Here is a 14007-nt window from a genome sequence, read left to right on the forward strand (position 1 = left end):
AAAGGGAAAGGGGAGTGAGGAAGAGAAGAAGAGAAGAAGAGAGGAGGGTAAGTAGATAGTAACAATGCCACTACAGTTGTAATTTTGAAGCCATTATTGTTATTATTGTGATTGCCTCTCCATAAAAGTTGGTGGTGATGCTGGTGACTAAAAACAGGAATAGGCCTGAAGGAAATATGTTTCCACCACGGTGACTGGCAGCTGTCTCCACCAACACAGCAGGAAGATGACTTCCACCCCCTGTTCCTGCTTATAACTGACAGATCCTCCCTGCATACCAAAGTCTAGCTGCAAGGGAGTCTGGTAACACTCTTTAGCTCTGCAGACGTTGCAGTATAGAAATGTGCACCCAAGGTTGAGGGGGTGCTATGAACCACCTACCATCCCTTGATGTTGCTTGTCTAGTGTTCTGTACTTCTTTCAATGGTTAAAGTTCCACATCCCATTCAATGGTTAAAGTTCCCCCTTCCATATCCTGCCCAACATAGACTGACTGAGGCTAACTCCATGCTGCATCCAGAATGTTGGGCTCTGAGCCAGATCTGGCCAAGCCACATGCCTCAGAACCTGTGAATTGTTCGGGATGGGCCCATGGCTTGGAATGGCTCACTGAATCATTATTTTTCAAACTCCTCTTCGGTTATGTTGTTGAGCTTGGAAGATGGAAGTTTCTGAGGACCAAACTTGTCACCTTTTTGCTAAAAGGAATCTCTCCCAGATGACAGATAAGATATAAAGAGATAATATACCATCACCTCTGGATACAGCTATTGTCTGAATTACATTACTCCTGAATTAGTTTTTTTTTTTCAGTTCTGTGAGCCAATAAATAGTTTTTGTTGTTGTTTTGTTTTGTTTGAGACAGGGTCTCGTGCAGTTCAGGCTGGCCTTTGTAGCCCAGGATGGTCTCCAACTCACAACAATCTTCTTGCCTCAGCCTCCAAAGAACTGAGATTACAGGTGTGTGCCACCATGCCTCGTCTATTCTTTTTCTCTTCATCCAATTCAAGTCAGTTTTCTGCAGCTGCTACTGAAGAAGAATGAACAATATATAGGGATGTAGATGGCTTAGCAATACCGAAGACACGTGTGGATGAGCATGACATAGATGCATCATTCATGAACTTCTCATTATTTTCCCTGATAGGCCAGGTGCAGGGTGTGAGGAAACAAAAAATTGGGCTGTGTCCTTCTCTGGTTGGGGACATTAAGGAGTCACAGGACAGCAGACAGGACAAGAGCACCAACTAGAAAAACCCAATGGGGGCTGGCAAGGTAGCCCAGCGGACTAAGCGCCTGCTTTGGCAAGCTCTGCAGGGACTAGGGTTTGATCCCTGGTTCCACATGCCATGCCAGCCCTGTTCCCAGGGTGTGCTGAGCCAGTGACCAAGTCCGGGCATGGTGGCGCATGCCTGTAATCCCAGCACTGGGGAGGCTGAAAACAGGAGGATCACTAGGCGTCCGAGCTGCGTAGTGAGACCTTGTACCGAATACATAAAACAAAAACAGTGGCCAGATGGTAAGGTCCAACGGTCCTCCAAGCTGCTCCCCATATGCTGTCAGAGGAACCTCTGCCCAGTACCAGATTCTGAGCCACCAAGCTCATCAGTTTTTGTCCTATGAGAGCCTAGAGAATCCTATCCTGACCCCTCTTCAGTAATGGACCAGCCTGGGCTGGAGAAACAGCTTGGCAAGTGCAAGGTCTCAAGTTTAATCCCCAGTACTGCATGCAGTGAGGGCCCTGGAACTCCAGGTGTGCCATGCCAGCCCTGAAAGTGGGTATGGTGGTGCATGCCTGTAATCCCAGCACTCGGGAGGCTGAGGCTGGAGGATCACTGAGAGTTCGAGATCAGCCTGGGATGCAAAGTGAGCTCAAGGCCAGCCTGAACTGCGTAGGAGACAATGTTTCAAAAAAAAAAAAAGAAGAAGAAAAGCAGTGGACCACAATTGTGACTATTCACTGTAGACACCACATTCTTCATAACATGGACCACAGTGCTGACCTTTAATCTGATGCCTCTGACACAGAGAGTGACCTTGATCATGATATGACCTCCAAGGCAAGCTCAGGACAGTGACCACAGACCATGTATTGACCACAACTGTGATGGTGAACACAGAAAGCAGACCACAAGCCTAGTCATCACATCACGCTGACCACAACACACACCCAGCAATGACCACAAACGACCACAGTGCTGATCCCAGGGCAGGTTGGTGCTGGCAGCGTAGGCCACATCCACTAGGACACTGAAATCACTCTGACCACGGAAGTGGTCACAAAAGTGGCACAAAATGTACCATCTTAGGTTGAGCCTGCAAGCCACAGCCCAGGCCAGGTGGTTCAACAGAGAGAACTTCATATGGGGAATTAATCACTGAGATATTGTGCCAGCTTAAAGAGTACATGGCAGGAGGTGACTCAGCTCTAGGGCAGCAAGCCGCCATCTCCCCAGGAGCCCAACTGACAGGGAGAGGAGATGCTTAGCAGAGTCCCAGAGTTGCAGCCACTTAGCAGAGTCCATTTATGTGGGAGACAACCTGAGCAGTCTGAGGCCACAATGGAGACTCAACAGCCACCGCCTGGGACCCCCAAGGCAGAGGGAGAGGGAGAAGCTCTTTGGACTTGCCCTTCTCTCTTGCCGCCCATCTCCTTCCAGATCTCCCATTGGCTGAACCTCACAGAGGAGTGTGGGAAATGTAGTTTACAGAGGCCATCTCCCAACGCAGAGAAGGGCCCCTGAGGAATGGATTGGAAGGGATATTGACAAGCCCAACTGTACAGCACAGACCACAGCTTGGTCATGACAGTGACAACCTGCACGACCAGTGCCCATGGTAGACAGCAGTGTTCATAACCCTGAAATGCAGCCTTCATGAGGGTAGCTACACTCCCCACACCTACCCTGGCTGGGCCTGAGAATCCGGAAAAAGACCGTCTCTTGTTTGGGACAAGGAGGTAGAGGAATGCAGGAGGCATCTTCCCAGACTTACGTCCTGTCTTGGGACAACATCCTGTGGCCATCGTCCCAACTACTCTGGTTTTGTGCTCCGGGGACCAAGTACTAAGTGTACCGTTTATTTCAGACTCAGACAATTCCTGTGAATGGGGAGGTGTCAGGAGGAAATAGGCCTTTCAAGAGAGGGGAAACTCACCTGCCAAGTCTCCCAGTGACACAGTGACAGAGCCAGAGTGGTTGGACATCAAACTCTTCCTCTTTGCCCAGACAATACCATTAATAAAGTTCTATCTTACCTGCCTGGTGTGCCATAGTCACAGTAATGCCTGCCTTTCCTGTCCTCCCATATATAGATATAAATAGATATAGATACAAATAGATATATAGATTTTTTTGGTTATTTATTTACCTGATACAGGGTCTCACTATGCAGCTCAGACTTGTAGTGATCCTTCTATCTCGGCCGCCTCCCCCCTATCTGGGATTACAGCCATGCACCACTACGCCCGGTTTCCATGGCCAACAAGGCATGGGGCCGACACAGCCTGCAGTACTGGGGATCAAACTTGTGTCTTTGTGCTTGCTAGGCATCGCTTAGACCACTGAGCTATCAGCCCCAGCCCAAAATATCACTTTTTTTTTTTTTGTACCAGGAATTAAACTGATGATCTTGTGCTTGCCAGGTGGGTGCTGTGCTGCTGAGCTATCTCCCAGGCTTTTTTGATCTTTTTGAGACAGGATCTTGCTATGCAGTTCAGGCTGCCTTGAGCTCACTTTGTAGCCCAGGCTGGTCTTGAACTGCCAACAGTCCTCCTGCCTGAGCCTTCCCAGTGCTGGGATTACAGGCATGTGTCACCTTGTCTGCGGTCCCCATATGTTAGGACTGATCCTTCCTAATCTGACTTTCCTGCCCTGCCCCAAGATACTAAGAGGCTGGGGAGACTGGGGACACTGCTGGAATGAGAGTGGGAGGCGGAGAAAATCTCCAGGGAACCCCAAAAGACGGGACAGGACAAGGACACCCTTCGTATGCAAATGTTCTGCGTGGAGGCGGACTTCACATTTGCTTTCTCTCAGAATCCGGTCTGTCATCTTGGGCCATTGAAACCAGAGGGAGGAGAGATTCCCAGGTGTGTGGGGGAGCAGCCTTCCAGCTGCAGGGTGCGTGGGAAGTGGTACATGGGAAGTGAGGCGAGGTGACACCCCCGGTGGAGCCTGGGGCCACCCACCTGGGGCTCCCCACAGCCTCTCAGTGTCCAATGTCTCCTTCCTGCATTTACCGCTCCCTCCCAGTCCCCACCCCTGAATCCCACCTCCTCTTGACCAGGCATGGACTCCCCTGCCCCAATTTCCAATTCCACAGGCTTTGCCTCAGTTTTTCTGTTGACTATTGGGTACTTTGAGGTGGGGGTTGTCCTCAGAATTTGTCCTGTTTGCTACCAGGCTCTCTCTGTTTGGGGCATGGCCTGGAACTCGTGCTGATCCTCCTGCCTCAGCCTCCTGAGTCAGGCCTTCCTCTTATCCTCTCCCTCCACTTCTACTGTTTGTAAATTCTCCCACCTCATCGAGGGAATCCCCCAGAGGGTAAAATTAACAAATTCCATTCCTTCCCCTTGACCAGCAAGCATTAATAGCCGTGGGGTGCGATGGGGAGCTGTTGGTCTTGTCCCAGGGTCCCTAAGGCCAAGGATAGAGCCTACTTTCTCATCCCCCCTCCCCCTTGTCTGGGACCCCACAACCAGCTGGGGGCGGGGTGGGGGTGGAACCGGCAGTAAAGACTGGGTGCAAGCAAGGGGCGGGGCCACAAGCGGAGCCAACAACTGAGGCCTGGCCCACGGGTGGGCGGGGCCGTCGGTGGGCGGGGCCGGGGGCGGGGCGGGGCGCTCGCGAAGGGGCGGGGCGGAATCCCGGCCGCCGGCGAGGCGGGGGAGGTGGCGGCGGAGGGTCTCCCTGTCGCGCGGGCGGGCGGGGTCGCTCCTGGTGGCGGTCCCGCGCCGAGACGCCTCTAGGGAGGGTGGAGGGGACGGAAGGCTGGGCTGGGGGCGCGTCATGTGGCCTCTCACGGTTCCCCCGCTTGTGCTGCTGATCCTGCTGCTGATGTGCCCAGGCCTCGCCGGACAGGTAGGGGCCCCGCAGGCAGGTGCGGGCACTTGGTTGCTGCTGGAGGGGCCGCGGGCGCAGACGGGTCCTGGGGAAACGAGGTTTGGGGGTGCACGAGGCCCCCCGCCCCCTAGAGTTGTAGGGTGGCGAGGGGCGGGGGGAGTCGCAGCGGAGGAGGAGCTGCGACCCCCACCTCGACTTGGGGAAAATGAGGGGGCTTTGCGTGCAGCCTGCAGCTGGGATGGTTTGGGGGTGCAGCAGTATCCTGCTTTGGGGTTCTTAGCCCCTCCGTGACCCCGGAGCCCACACCCCGCCATCATTTCGCTGGAGCTGAATAGGCTTGGGGGGAAACTTCAGGAGATTTGGGGGGCATCGTTGACCTTTCACTTCCTCATCATAGTCAGGGTGTTTGGCTTTTCACCCCCCACTTATTCCTGGCTGTGCCCCCAGAGTGGAGAAATGGGCGGGACTCACGTGTGAGTGACAGATGAGGAGGAACGCGAGGTGTTGGGGGGGGCAGGATCAATGCGAGTGTCTTTGTGTGGTGGCTGGGTGTGACCGGGGTGTGTGATTGTGTGCGTGCGTGCAGGTGTTTGTCCAACTGCGAGTGAGTTGGGGTGTGATTGGGAGAGGGCGTTTGTACGTGAGGTTGAACCTGTCTGTGACAGTGGGTGGCTATGACCCAGGGGTTGGTGTGACTGTGAGGCGGAGATGCGAGTTGGTGTGTGACTGATGATGTGAGACCCGTGTGAATCCTGGTGGTGTCTTGTGCAGCCGAAGGTGTGTGTAACAGTGTCCTCGTGTCTGTGTCTAAACGCCTGAGCATTGTACAAAGAACGTGCGTGACCAGCTGTCTGTCGGTGTCAGATCTTTGAGGTGACCATGTGTCTTCCTGTGCTTCTGAGTACATCCTTTGGAAAAGGGATGATGAGGAGGAGGAGGTAGGGTTGTGTGCAAAAAGGCATGCATCCATGCACTAGCACACGTGTGTGTGTTGGCTTCTCTAACACCTCATTTGCATTCTCAGAGAAGCTGGTCTGTCTCCCTATAGCACCCCATCTTTTGGGCAGGCTTAGGGAGTTTTCAAAATGCAGAGGGTTCGTTTGAGATGTCTTCAGCTACCAGGAAATCTTTGCTCTTCCATCTTTGGGTGGGGATGTTCCCCCAAGTTATCAGGCCCTGGGGGACAACAAGAAGAAAACAGAAACTGGTATCAAAAAAAATAATAACGATAATAACAGCAAACGTTCATTAAGCGTTTCTGATGCAGAGAGCTGTTTGAAGCTCACAGCATGCACAAAAAAGCATTTACTGCTCTCTGCCTTGCCAGTGGGTGCTGTTGTTTGCCTCCTATAAGAGATGGGCAAACTGAGGCACAGAAAAGTTAAGTCACTTGGTCAAGCACAGACCATTCAGGAGAGAGAGCTGAACCCAGGCAGTTTATCAGCTCACCTCCTGTTAAATAATCTACTAGGGTATTCAGGTAGGAACTCGGCAACCGGAGGACCTTCCCTTTCCTGATGAAGACAAACAATCAGAAGGTGTCCGCACTCCTTGAGGTGATGGAAGTTAGTCTAGCTAGGAGGGCTTCCACCAGGAGATGTTGTGGGGTCCCCACCTGGGCATTTCTTTTGCCGTCATCTGGCGTCAGAATGCACACAGTAGGTATACAATTGATATATGTCTGCGCCACAGAACAGAGAGACAGACAAGAGACCAGCGAACAAAAGAGGTGCATGCCTTAAAAACTGCTGGGAAAAGAAGGAATGACGTTGAATTTGGTTTCTAAGAAGGATCCTTGGAATTCCCACCTGGGGATCCCCCTAGATTTCCTGTCCTTGCCTCAGGGTTGGAGGGGTGCCAGGCACTTGGAGGTGAGCCTGCTTTGGTGGAGCTGACTCCAGGGTTAGGAGGGAGTTGCTGGGGGAAGGGTCTAATCTGTGCCTCCCTGGAGGCTAGGATGCTGGGGAGACTGCCAGGGGGTGGGACTAATCGGGGCTCAGGAGGGCGGGGCTAAATGGCAAGTGGGCGGGGCGGAGATGGGTTAATCCATAGGAGCAGGGCTGGTGGAGCCCTGCCACTGGCTGCAGTGCCTAAGAAGGCCACCAGGGAGCACTACGTGGTGGTAAAACAAGGCTCAGCCCCTGCTAAGTGCACCCTGCCAGGAGTCCTGGCAAGGGAAGTGTGTGGAATGAAGATGCTCTGACCCCTTTGCCACATCCCAGAGACCCCTTCCAAGTGCCCGATGGGCCCTGGGCCTCACCATGTGACCATTTTAGACATTTACTCATTCTTTCAATCAGCAGATAGAGTTAAGCACTGGAGATACCGCCACCAGCTAGGTCGTCAGATTCCTGTCCTCCTGGGGCTGACCTGGCAGAGGATACAGACAAAAGTCCAATAAATATATAATACAATTCAACAACTGCATAAATATATAATACCATGCAAACGGCATGAAGAATCCAAATAGGAAAAGGAGATCGCAGAGCAATGGGGTGTGGAGGGGGTGAGGGCCACAGGAGCAGGCCTGGCCAGGAGGTGCCTCTAGGAGTGACGTTTTTGGTGACCCTGGAGGAGTCAGGCCTGCTCTTGTTCCTCCAGGGTTTGTCCTGGATGTCCCAGATGTTCCATAAGTGACCTGGAGCTGCTGGAGAGCCTGACCGCTTTAAGTCCCCCTCCCACCCTCCCTCTGGGGGAGATGTCCTTGCTTAGGCCCCTGGGAATCCCTGCCTACAATCTTGCTATATCTTAGCACTGTCTGCATCTTGGGTCACCTGTTTTGTGGAATCCCCATAGATGGGAGGAGTAACTCAGATCGGATCACAGGCACCGGGGCCTTTGCACCTGCTACCGCCTCTCCTGGATGTGAGTCTCTGTCTTCTCTGTGCTTCATTGTCACCTCCTTCCAGAAGCCTAGGCCAGCCAACGGCTCTAGTCCCCCCACGATGACTTGGAGCTCTTCCTCGCTGGTATTCTTGTTACCTTTCCGCCATATGTCTGCTCCTTCACTGTCTCCCTGCTGGCACGGTGGCTCACTGGCAGGCTCTGTTATCTCTCCAGTGCTAAAACATGGCCTGCACACAGTGGGTGCTTGTTGCATGAATGAATGAATGAATGAATGAATGAATATATCTCCATACATGTGCACAATACTCCCTTTTTTCTTTTTCTATTTTCTGTATTTAGGACAGGGCTATAGGGTGTACAGGGTCTCACTACATATATCGGACTCATAGTGATCCTACTGTTTTCAGCCTCCCAAGTGCTGAGATTACAGGCATGCATCACCATGCCCAATCTTAATCACAATCTTAGTTTGCTTTGTGGGCAGGGCCGGCGCGGTGGGGCCAGGGATCAAACCCCAGGGCTGCACTCTACCTAAGCAGGCGCTTTAGTCTGCTGAGCTATCTGGCCAGCCTGCCATGAGATTCCTATACAGTGGTCTCTTATGTATGAGAGATATGTGCCACGATCTCCAGGATGTGCGGGACAGGCTGAACCCTACATTATCTGTTTTTTCTTTTTTCTTTCTTTCTTTCTTTTTTTTTTTTTTCAGTCCCAGGGATCGAACTTAGGACTTTGCACTTGCCAGGCAGGCACTTATGCTGCTGAGCTATATATATCCCCAGCCCTGTTTCTTTCTGTATGCACTGAAAAAGCAAAAAACCGATGTGGCACTGCATGCCTGTCTCCCCAGCACTCGGGAGGCCAAGGCAAGAGAATTGCTGTGAGTTCCGGGCTAGGCCTGGAGTACATATTGGCTTGTTCTGAAAAACAAAACGAAAGACACCCCATCTTGTTTACTTTTACATGAACTTCTGTTATAGGGCATCATTACTGTGGGTTAAGATGCTGGACTACTCGGAATCCTTCAGAACATGTAGTCCCCGGGGAAGTAAAATGGAAATCTCAAATCCTCTGAGTAGTTTAGGAAGCGGCCGGGTTGCGACCGGGCCTAAGACGAAGGGGCTGGAGTGACACCTAGTGGTGGAATTGGGGTCGTGCAAGGGTTGTGCGCGCTTTGGAGTGTATGAAGATATGCGTGCATGCCTGTGTGTTTGTGTCCCCACCAAGATAAACACAAACTATGCATTCAATTCGAGCTCAGAATTTAAGGGGCTGGGGCTGGGGCTGGGGCTAGAGCTCAGTGGTACATGGCCTGACTGGCAAGCACAACGTTGATTTCCTGTGTGTGTTTTTTTTAAAAAGGAATTTCAGTGGATGGCTGAGATAAATAGTATTCAGTGCATTTTATTTTTGGTTTTGAGATAGGGTCTTGCTATGCACTTTGGGCTGGTCTTGTGCTCACTTTGTAGCATGCAGGCTGGTCTCAAACTTGCAGTGATCCTCCTGCCTCAACCTTCTGAGTGCTAGGATTACAGGCATGCTCCACCACGCCTGATTCGGTGCACCTGGGGTTCTGGGTCTGGCAAGGCATATGGGCCCAGGGATTGGCCTCGGGACCTTGTGCTTGCCAGGTAGGTGCTTATGCCTCTGAGCTGTTTTCCCAGCCCATCAGTGCAATATTTTAAGAAAATCCAAATTCATGTCAAAATCTAGGATGAGCAAAATATCAAAATTTAAAGTAACAATGGGATTGGACTCTGCTGCCGCTGTGCAATTCATCCCGCTTTAACCTTGTCCCCCAGTGCAACTGGTGTGTGTGTGGGGAGGTGCGTGGCAATATGTGCATGGTCAGGGACATGTGTTGGTGTCTGCAGGAGCAGCATGCTCAGACCCCCAACGGGTAACCCCTCCGCCCATGGATGCTCCCCTGTGTAAAATATGTAGTGTTTAATAGATGGCATTGCAACCTTCCATAGACTTTAAGTCATCCCTAGATAACTCAGGGCATCTCATAGAATGCCACCACTATGGAAAGAGTTGTTCTTTCTATTGTATCATCTAGGAAAGAACAGTAAGAAATATCTTACATAATATTTTTGCAGCTGGTGTGGTGGCATATGCCCATCATCCCAGCACTCTGGGAAGCTGAGGCAGGAGAAGTACAAGTTTGAGTCCAGTCTATGCAGTTTAGCAATATAGCAAGACTCTGTCTCAAATAATAAAAAAGCCCAAGGCAAAGGCCCTGGGTTCAGTGCCCACTCCTACTGCAAAAAATTGTTCTTTGAATCTGTAGTTAGTTGAATCTGTGGATGCGGATTCCTGGGATATAGAGGCTAAGCTGGGTGCAGGGACATATGATGTACCCCACAATGATGTGGACAGAGGTGTGTACTTCACTTTGTGTGTGTGTGTGTGTGTGTGTGTGTGTGTGTGACAAGGTCTCACTATGCAGCTCAGACTCAGAGTGATCCTCCTGTTTTCAGCCTCCCTAGCACTGGGATTGCAGGCGTGCACCATCACACCTGGACTCGGGCGCAGGCTCAGTGCACTCCGGGGGCGGGCCCTGGGATGGAACCCCGGGCCCTGAGCTTGCCAAGGCAGGCGCTTAGTCCGCTGAGCTATCTCGCCGGCTCTGTGCTTCACTTCTTCATGCACTTGTGTACTCATTTGGAAAACATTCCCTGAGAGCCCTCTGTGTTTTGAGCACCCTGAGGGCTGCATGGCAGTTGATTTGTGAAAGGGTTTTAACCTCTGGAGGGGGTGAGCTTGGCTGAGCTGGGGCGGAGGGTGTCCTGCTGGGAGCAGATTTCACTTCCACTTTTAGGGAGCAAAGCAAGGACATCTTCACTCCCATTGTCACTTCTCCCATTGACTGGTGGTGCAGACCGCAGGCACCCGCTGAGGCAGGAGGATCGTTGTGAGTTCAAGGCCAGCCTGGGCTACATACTGAGACACTGTCTCAAAAACAAAAGCAAAACAGCACCAGCAGCAGCAACAGCAAAACCCAGCATGGGAGCCCAGAAGACCAGCCAACTTCACGCATCCTGTGAAGAAGCAGGCATGAACAGCTGGGCCCGTGGCCCACGTCTGCCGTCCCAGCACTGGGGAGGCAGAGGCAGGAGGGCTGGCCAGCAGTTGAAGGCCAGCCTGGGTTGCATAGGGAGTTCAAGACCAGCGTGAACTACACAGAGAGGCCATGTCTCAAGGCGATAACCATAAAAACTCAGTAACAATAACAACAACAACAACAGCAAGAATCAGGAGGGAACAGAGCGAACACGGAAAAGATTCCGCGAGGTCGGCCGGTGTAGATCATTTCAGTCACTTTCCTTGTGGCTGGGACAAAACACTCGACCCTGGCAACTTGGAGCAGGAGAGGTTTCTTGGAAGTTTCAGTCCTTGCATGGTGGGCAGCGGGCGAGAAGGTCGGGGTGGAGGCAAGCCGCTGGCTGGCAGTGAGCAGAGCAGGAGGGAGGCTGGGGCGGGGCTGAACCGGCTTAGGCCACGCCCCAGCTCCTGACGTCACCACGAGCCCCGCCGGGAGCGAAGGAGGCTCCGGAGGGACAGAGACCCTGGCAGCGTGCTCCTGGGAACCTAAGCTCCCGCCTTCTCATCTTCGCATCTGCTGCCGATCCTGGGCAGCAAACATCCAAGTCCCCGTCAGCGGGTGGAGAAGACAGGCGCCGCTGCCTGAGAGCAGCCAACAAAGGACCGAGTCAGCGGGGTAGGGTGGGAGGCGGCACTGGGTGAAATGGCAATTAGCACCTCTTTTTTTTTTTTTTTTGTGGTACTGGGGATTGAATCCAAGGGCTTTTCAGGGAGCTACATCCCAGCCTTTTTAAATTGTGAAACAGGTTCTTGCTAAGTTGGTATATTGCCTGGGCCAGGCTCAAACTTGAAATTCTCCTGCCTCAGCCTCCCAGAGTACACTATCACACCTCCCTGAATCGCATCTTTTAAGCCCTTTTGAGACTAACTGGGGAGCCCCAGTTAGTGTCAAAAACACATAATGGCAACTCCACGATGATCTAGGGCTCTATTTCTCATTTCTGTAGTAATTCCCATGAAAAAAGACGCAGAGCCGGGCATGGTGGGGCACCTCTTCCACACCACGATTGTAGGAGGCTGAGGCAGGAGGAGTGCAAGTTCCAGGCCAGAGTGGACAACATAATGAGATCTTGTCACAAAATAATAAATAGAAAGGAGTGGAGGTGGAGGAGGTCAGGGGTAGGATGACCCTGGGGTCAGTCCCCAATACCACACACACAAAGAATGAGGGAGGGAGGGAGAGAGAGAGAGAAGACACACCGAGTAAGGTTCTGGGGATGTTTAGAGGCCTAGCTCACTGCTGTGGAGTAGCTCAGAGTCCACAAGTCCGGAGGGAGATACAACAGACAAGTGGCTTAATTTGCAAAATGTCAAGAGTCAAGCAGGCTTCCTGGGAGGCAGCTTCTCAACTGGCCTTGAAGGATGCGCAAGGGGGGTGCAGAGGATGGGCAGTCCCCGCCAAAGCCCACAGCCAGACTTAGGCCAGTGGGAGCGGTTCTGGGAAGGGGCCCAGGGTGCTGACTGTGGAGGTGGGGACGGGCCTAGGGTGCTGTCCCTGGAGGTGGACTGGGAGGGGGAGGGGTGTTTGACCTGAATACAGAGGGCCTGAATGCTGGGTTCAGGGTTTTAGAATTTTTGGAGTTGTCTGTAAAGGGGCAGTAAAGAAACATTTGTATATTTCCCTGTACATGTTTATTTTTTAATTTTTTAAAAAATTATTTAGTAGGGCTGGGGAGATGGCTCAGTGGAATAAGCGCCTGCCTGGCAAGCGCAGGACCTGAATTCAATCCCCGGTTCCACACACACACACACACACACACACACACACACAGTACCATATTAACTGTTTTTAAGTGGTCAGTTCAGGCCAGGGGTGGCTGCGCATGACTGTACTTCCAGTACTGGGGGAGGCTGAGACAGGAGGATCAGGAGTTCAGGCCCTGCCTGGTAATTTAGCAACTTAGTGAGACCCTGTCTCAAGACAGAAAAAGGGCTGGGATTGTGGAGTAGTGCAAAAATATTGAATTGAACCCCTCAGGACACACATACACACACACATACGTGTACAGTTCAGGAATGTTAGGAAAACTCACACTCGTGTAGACAGTCATTCACACTATTGGGACTCTTCTTATGCAAACCCCGCCCCCGCCCCCCCTTCCAGCCCCTAACACCCACCTTTCTACTTTCTATTTCTCTTTTAAAAATTTATGTTTTGTCAGTTGGTTTTTTTGAGAGAGGGTCTCCCCATGTAGTTTGTGTGATTAAACTATGTAGCCCAGGGCTGGTGAGATGGCTCAGTGGTCTAAAGCACCTATTTAGAAGAAGCTAAGCCAAGCAAAGCACTGGGACCTCGGTTCAATCCCCCAGCACCACATGCCAGCCAGCCCGCCCCCTGGTGGGCTGAGCTGGCCACACACACACACAAAATAAATAAATAAAATTATAAAACACACACACACACACACACACACACACACACACACACACAAACAAAACTATGTAGCCCAGGCTTGCTTCAGACTCATGGGGATCCTCCTGCCTCAGCCTCCAAGCTGCAGGATGGTTGAGGTGCACCACTGCTCCTGGCTACATTGTGTCTTTGTTTTCCATGTTCTGATATTATGTATTTTTTTAATCTCTTCATTGACAGCTTGGAGAGCCCCCTTTGTGAATTGTCTGTTTCAAGTTTCTTCTCTGTTAGCCTGTTTCCGTTTTATTTTATTATTAGTATTTATTTATTTATTTATTTTGGTACAATGCTTTCAACTTAGGATCTTTTCCCTGAGCTACACCCCCAGCCCTTTTTAATGTTTTCATTTGGAGAAAGGATCTCACTAAGCCATTAAGGCTGGGCTGGAATTTGGGATCTTCCTGCCTCAGCCCCCCAAGTAGCTAAGGTTACAGGTGTGCATCCCTGTATCCAGTAAAATTTCTCTTTTTTAAAAAATTTCTTGGGCTGGAGAGATGGCTCAGTGGTCTAAAGCACCTACTTGAAACAAGCTTGGCAAAGCACAGGGACCGCGGTTCGATCCCCAGCACCACATGC

The 14007-nt window shown here is 51.6% G+C and overlaps 1 protein-coding gene across 2 annotated transcripts in view; it reads left to right on the forward strand.

Annotated features, from left to right (window-relative positions):
- The first annotated feature begins 5012 nt into the window (after positions 1-5012).
- Olfm2 (olfactomedin 2) overlaps positions 5013-14007 on the forward strand; it is a 67900-nt gene continuing 58905 nt past the window's right edge. Inside the window, exon 1 of one of the 2 annotated variants that reach the window (XM_023717151.1) lies at positions 5013-5081. In XM_023717151.1, coding sequence (XP_023572919.1) covers positions 5058-5081 — 24 coding nt within the window. In that variant the 5' untranslated portion in view covers positions 5013-5057. The remainder of the gene's footprint in view (positions 5082-14007) is intronic. The other variant, XM_023717152.1, reaches the window with a different exon arrangement.

This window comes from Octodon degus, unplaced genomic scaffold (assembly GCF_000260255.1).
Source record: "Octodon degus isolate 3935 unplaced genomic scaffold, OctDeg1.0 scaffold00050, whole genome shotgun sequence".
NCBI lineage: Eukaryota > Metazoa > Chordata > Mammalia > Rodentia > Octodontidae > Octodon > Octodon degus.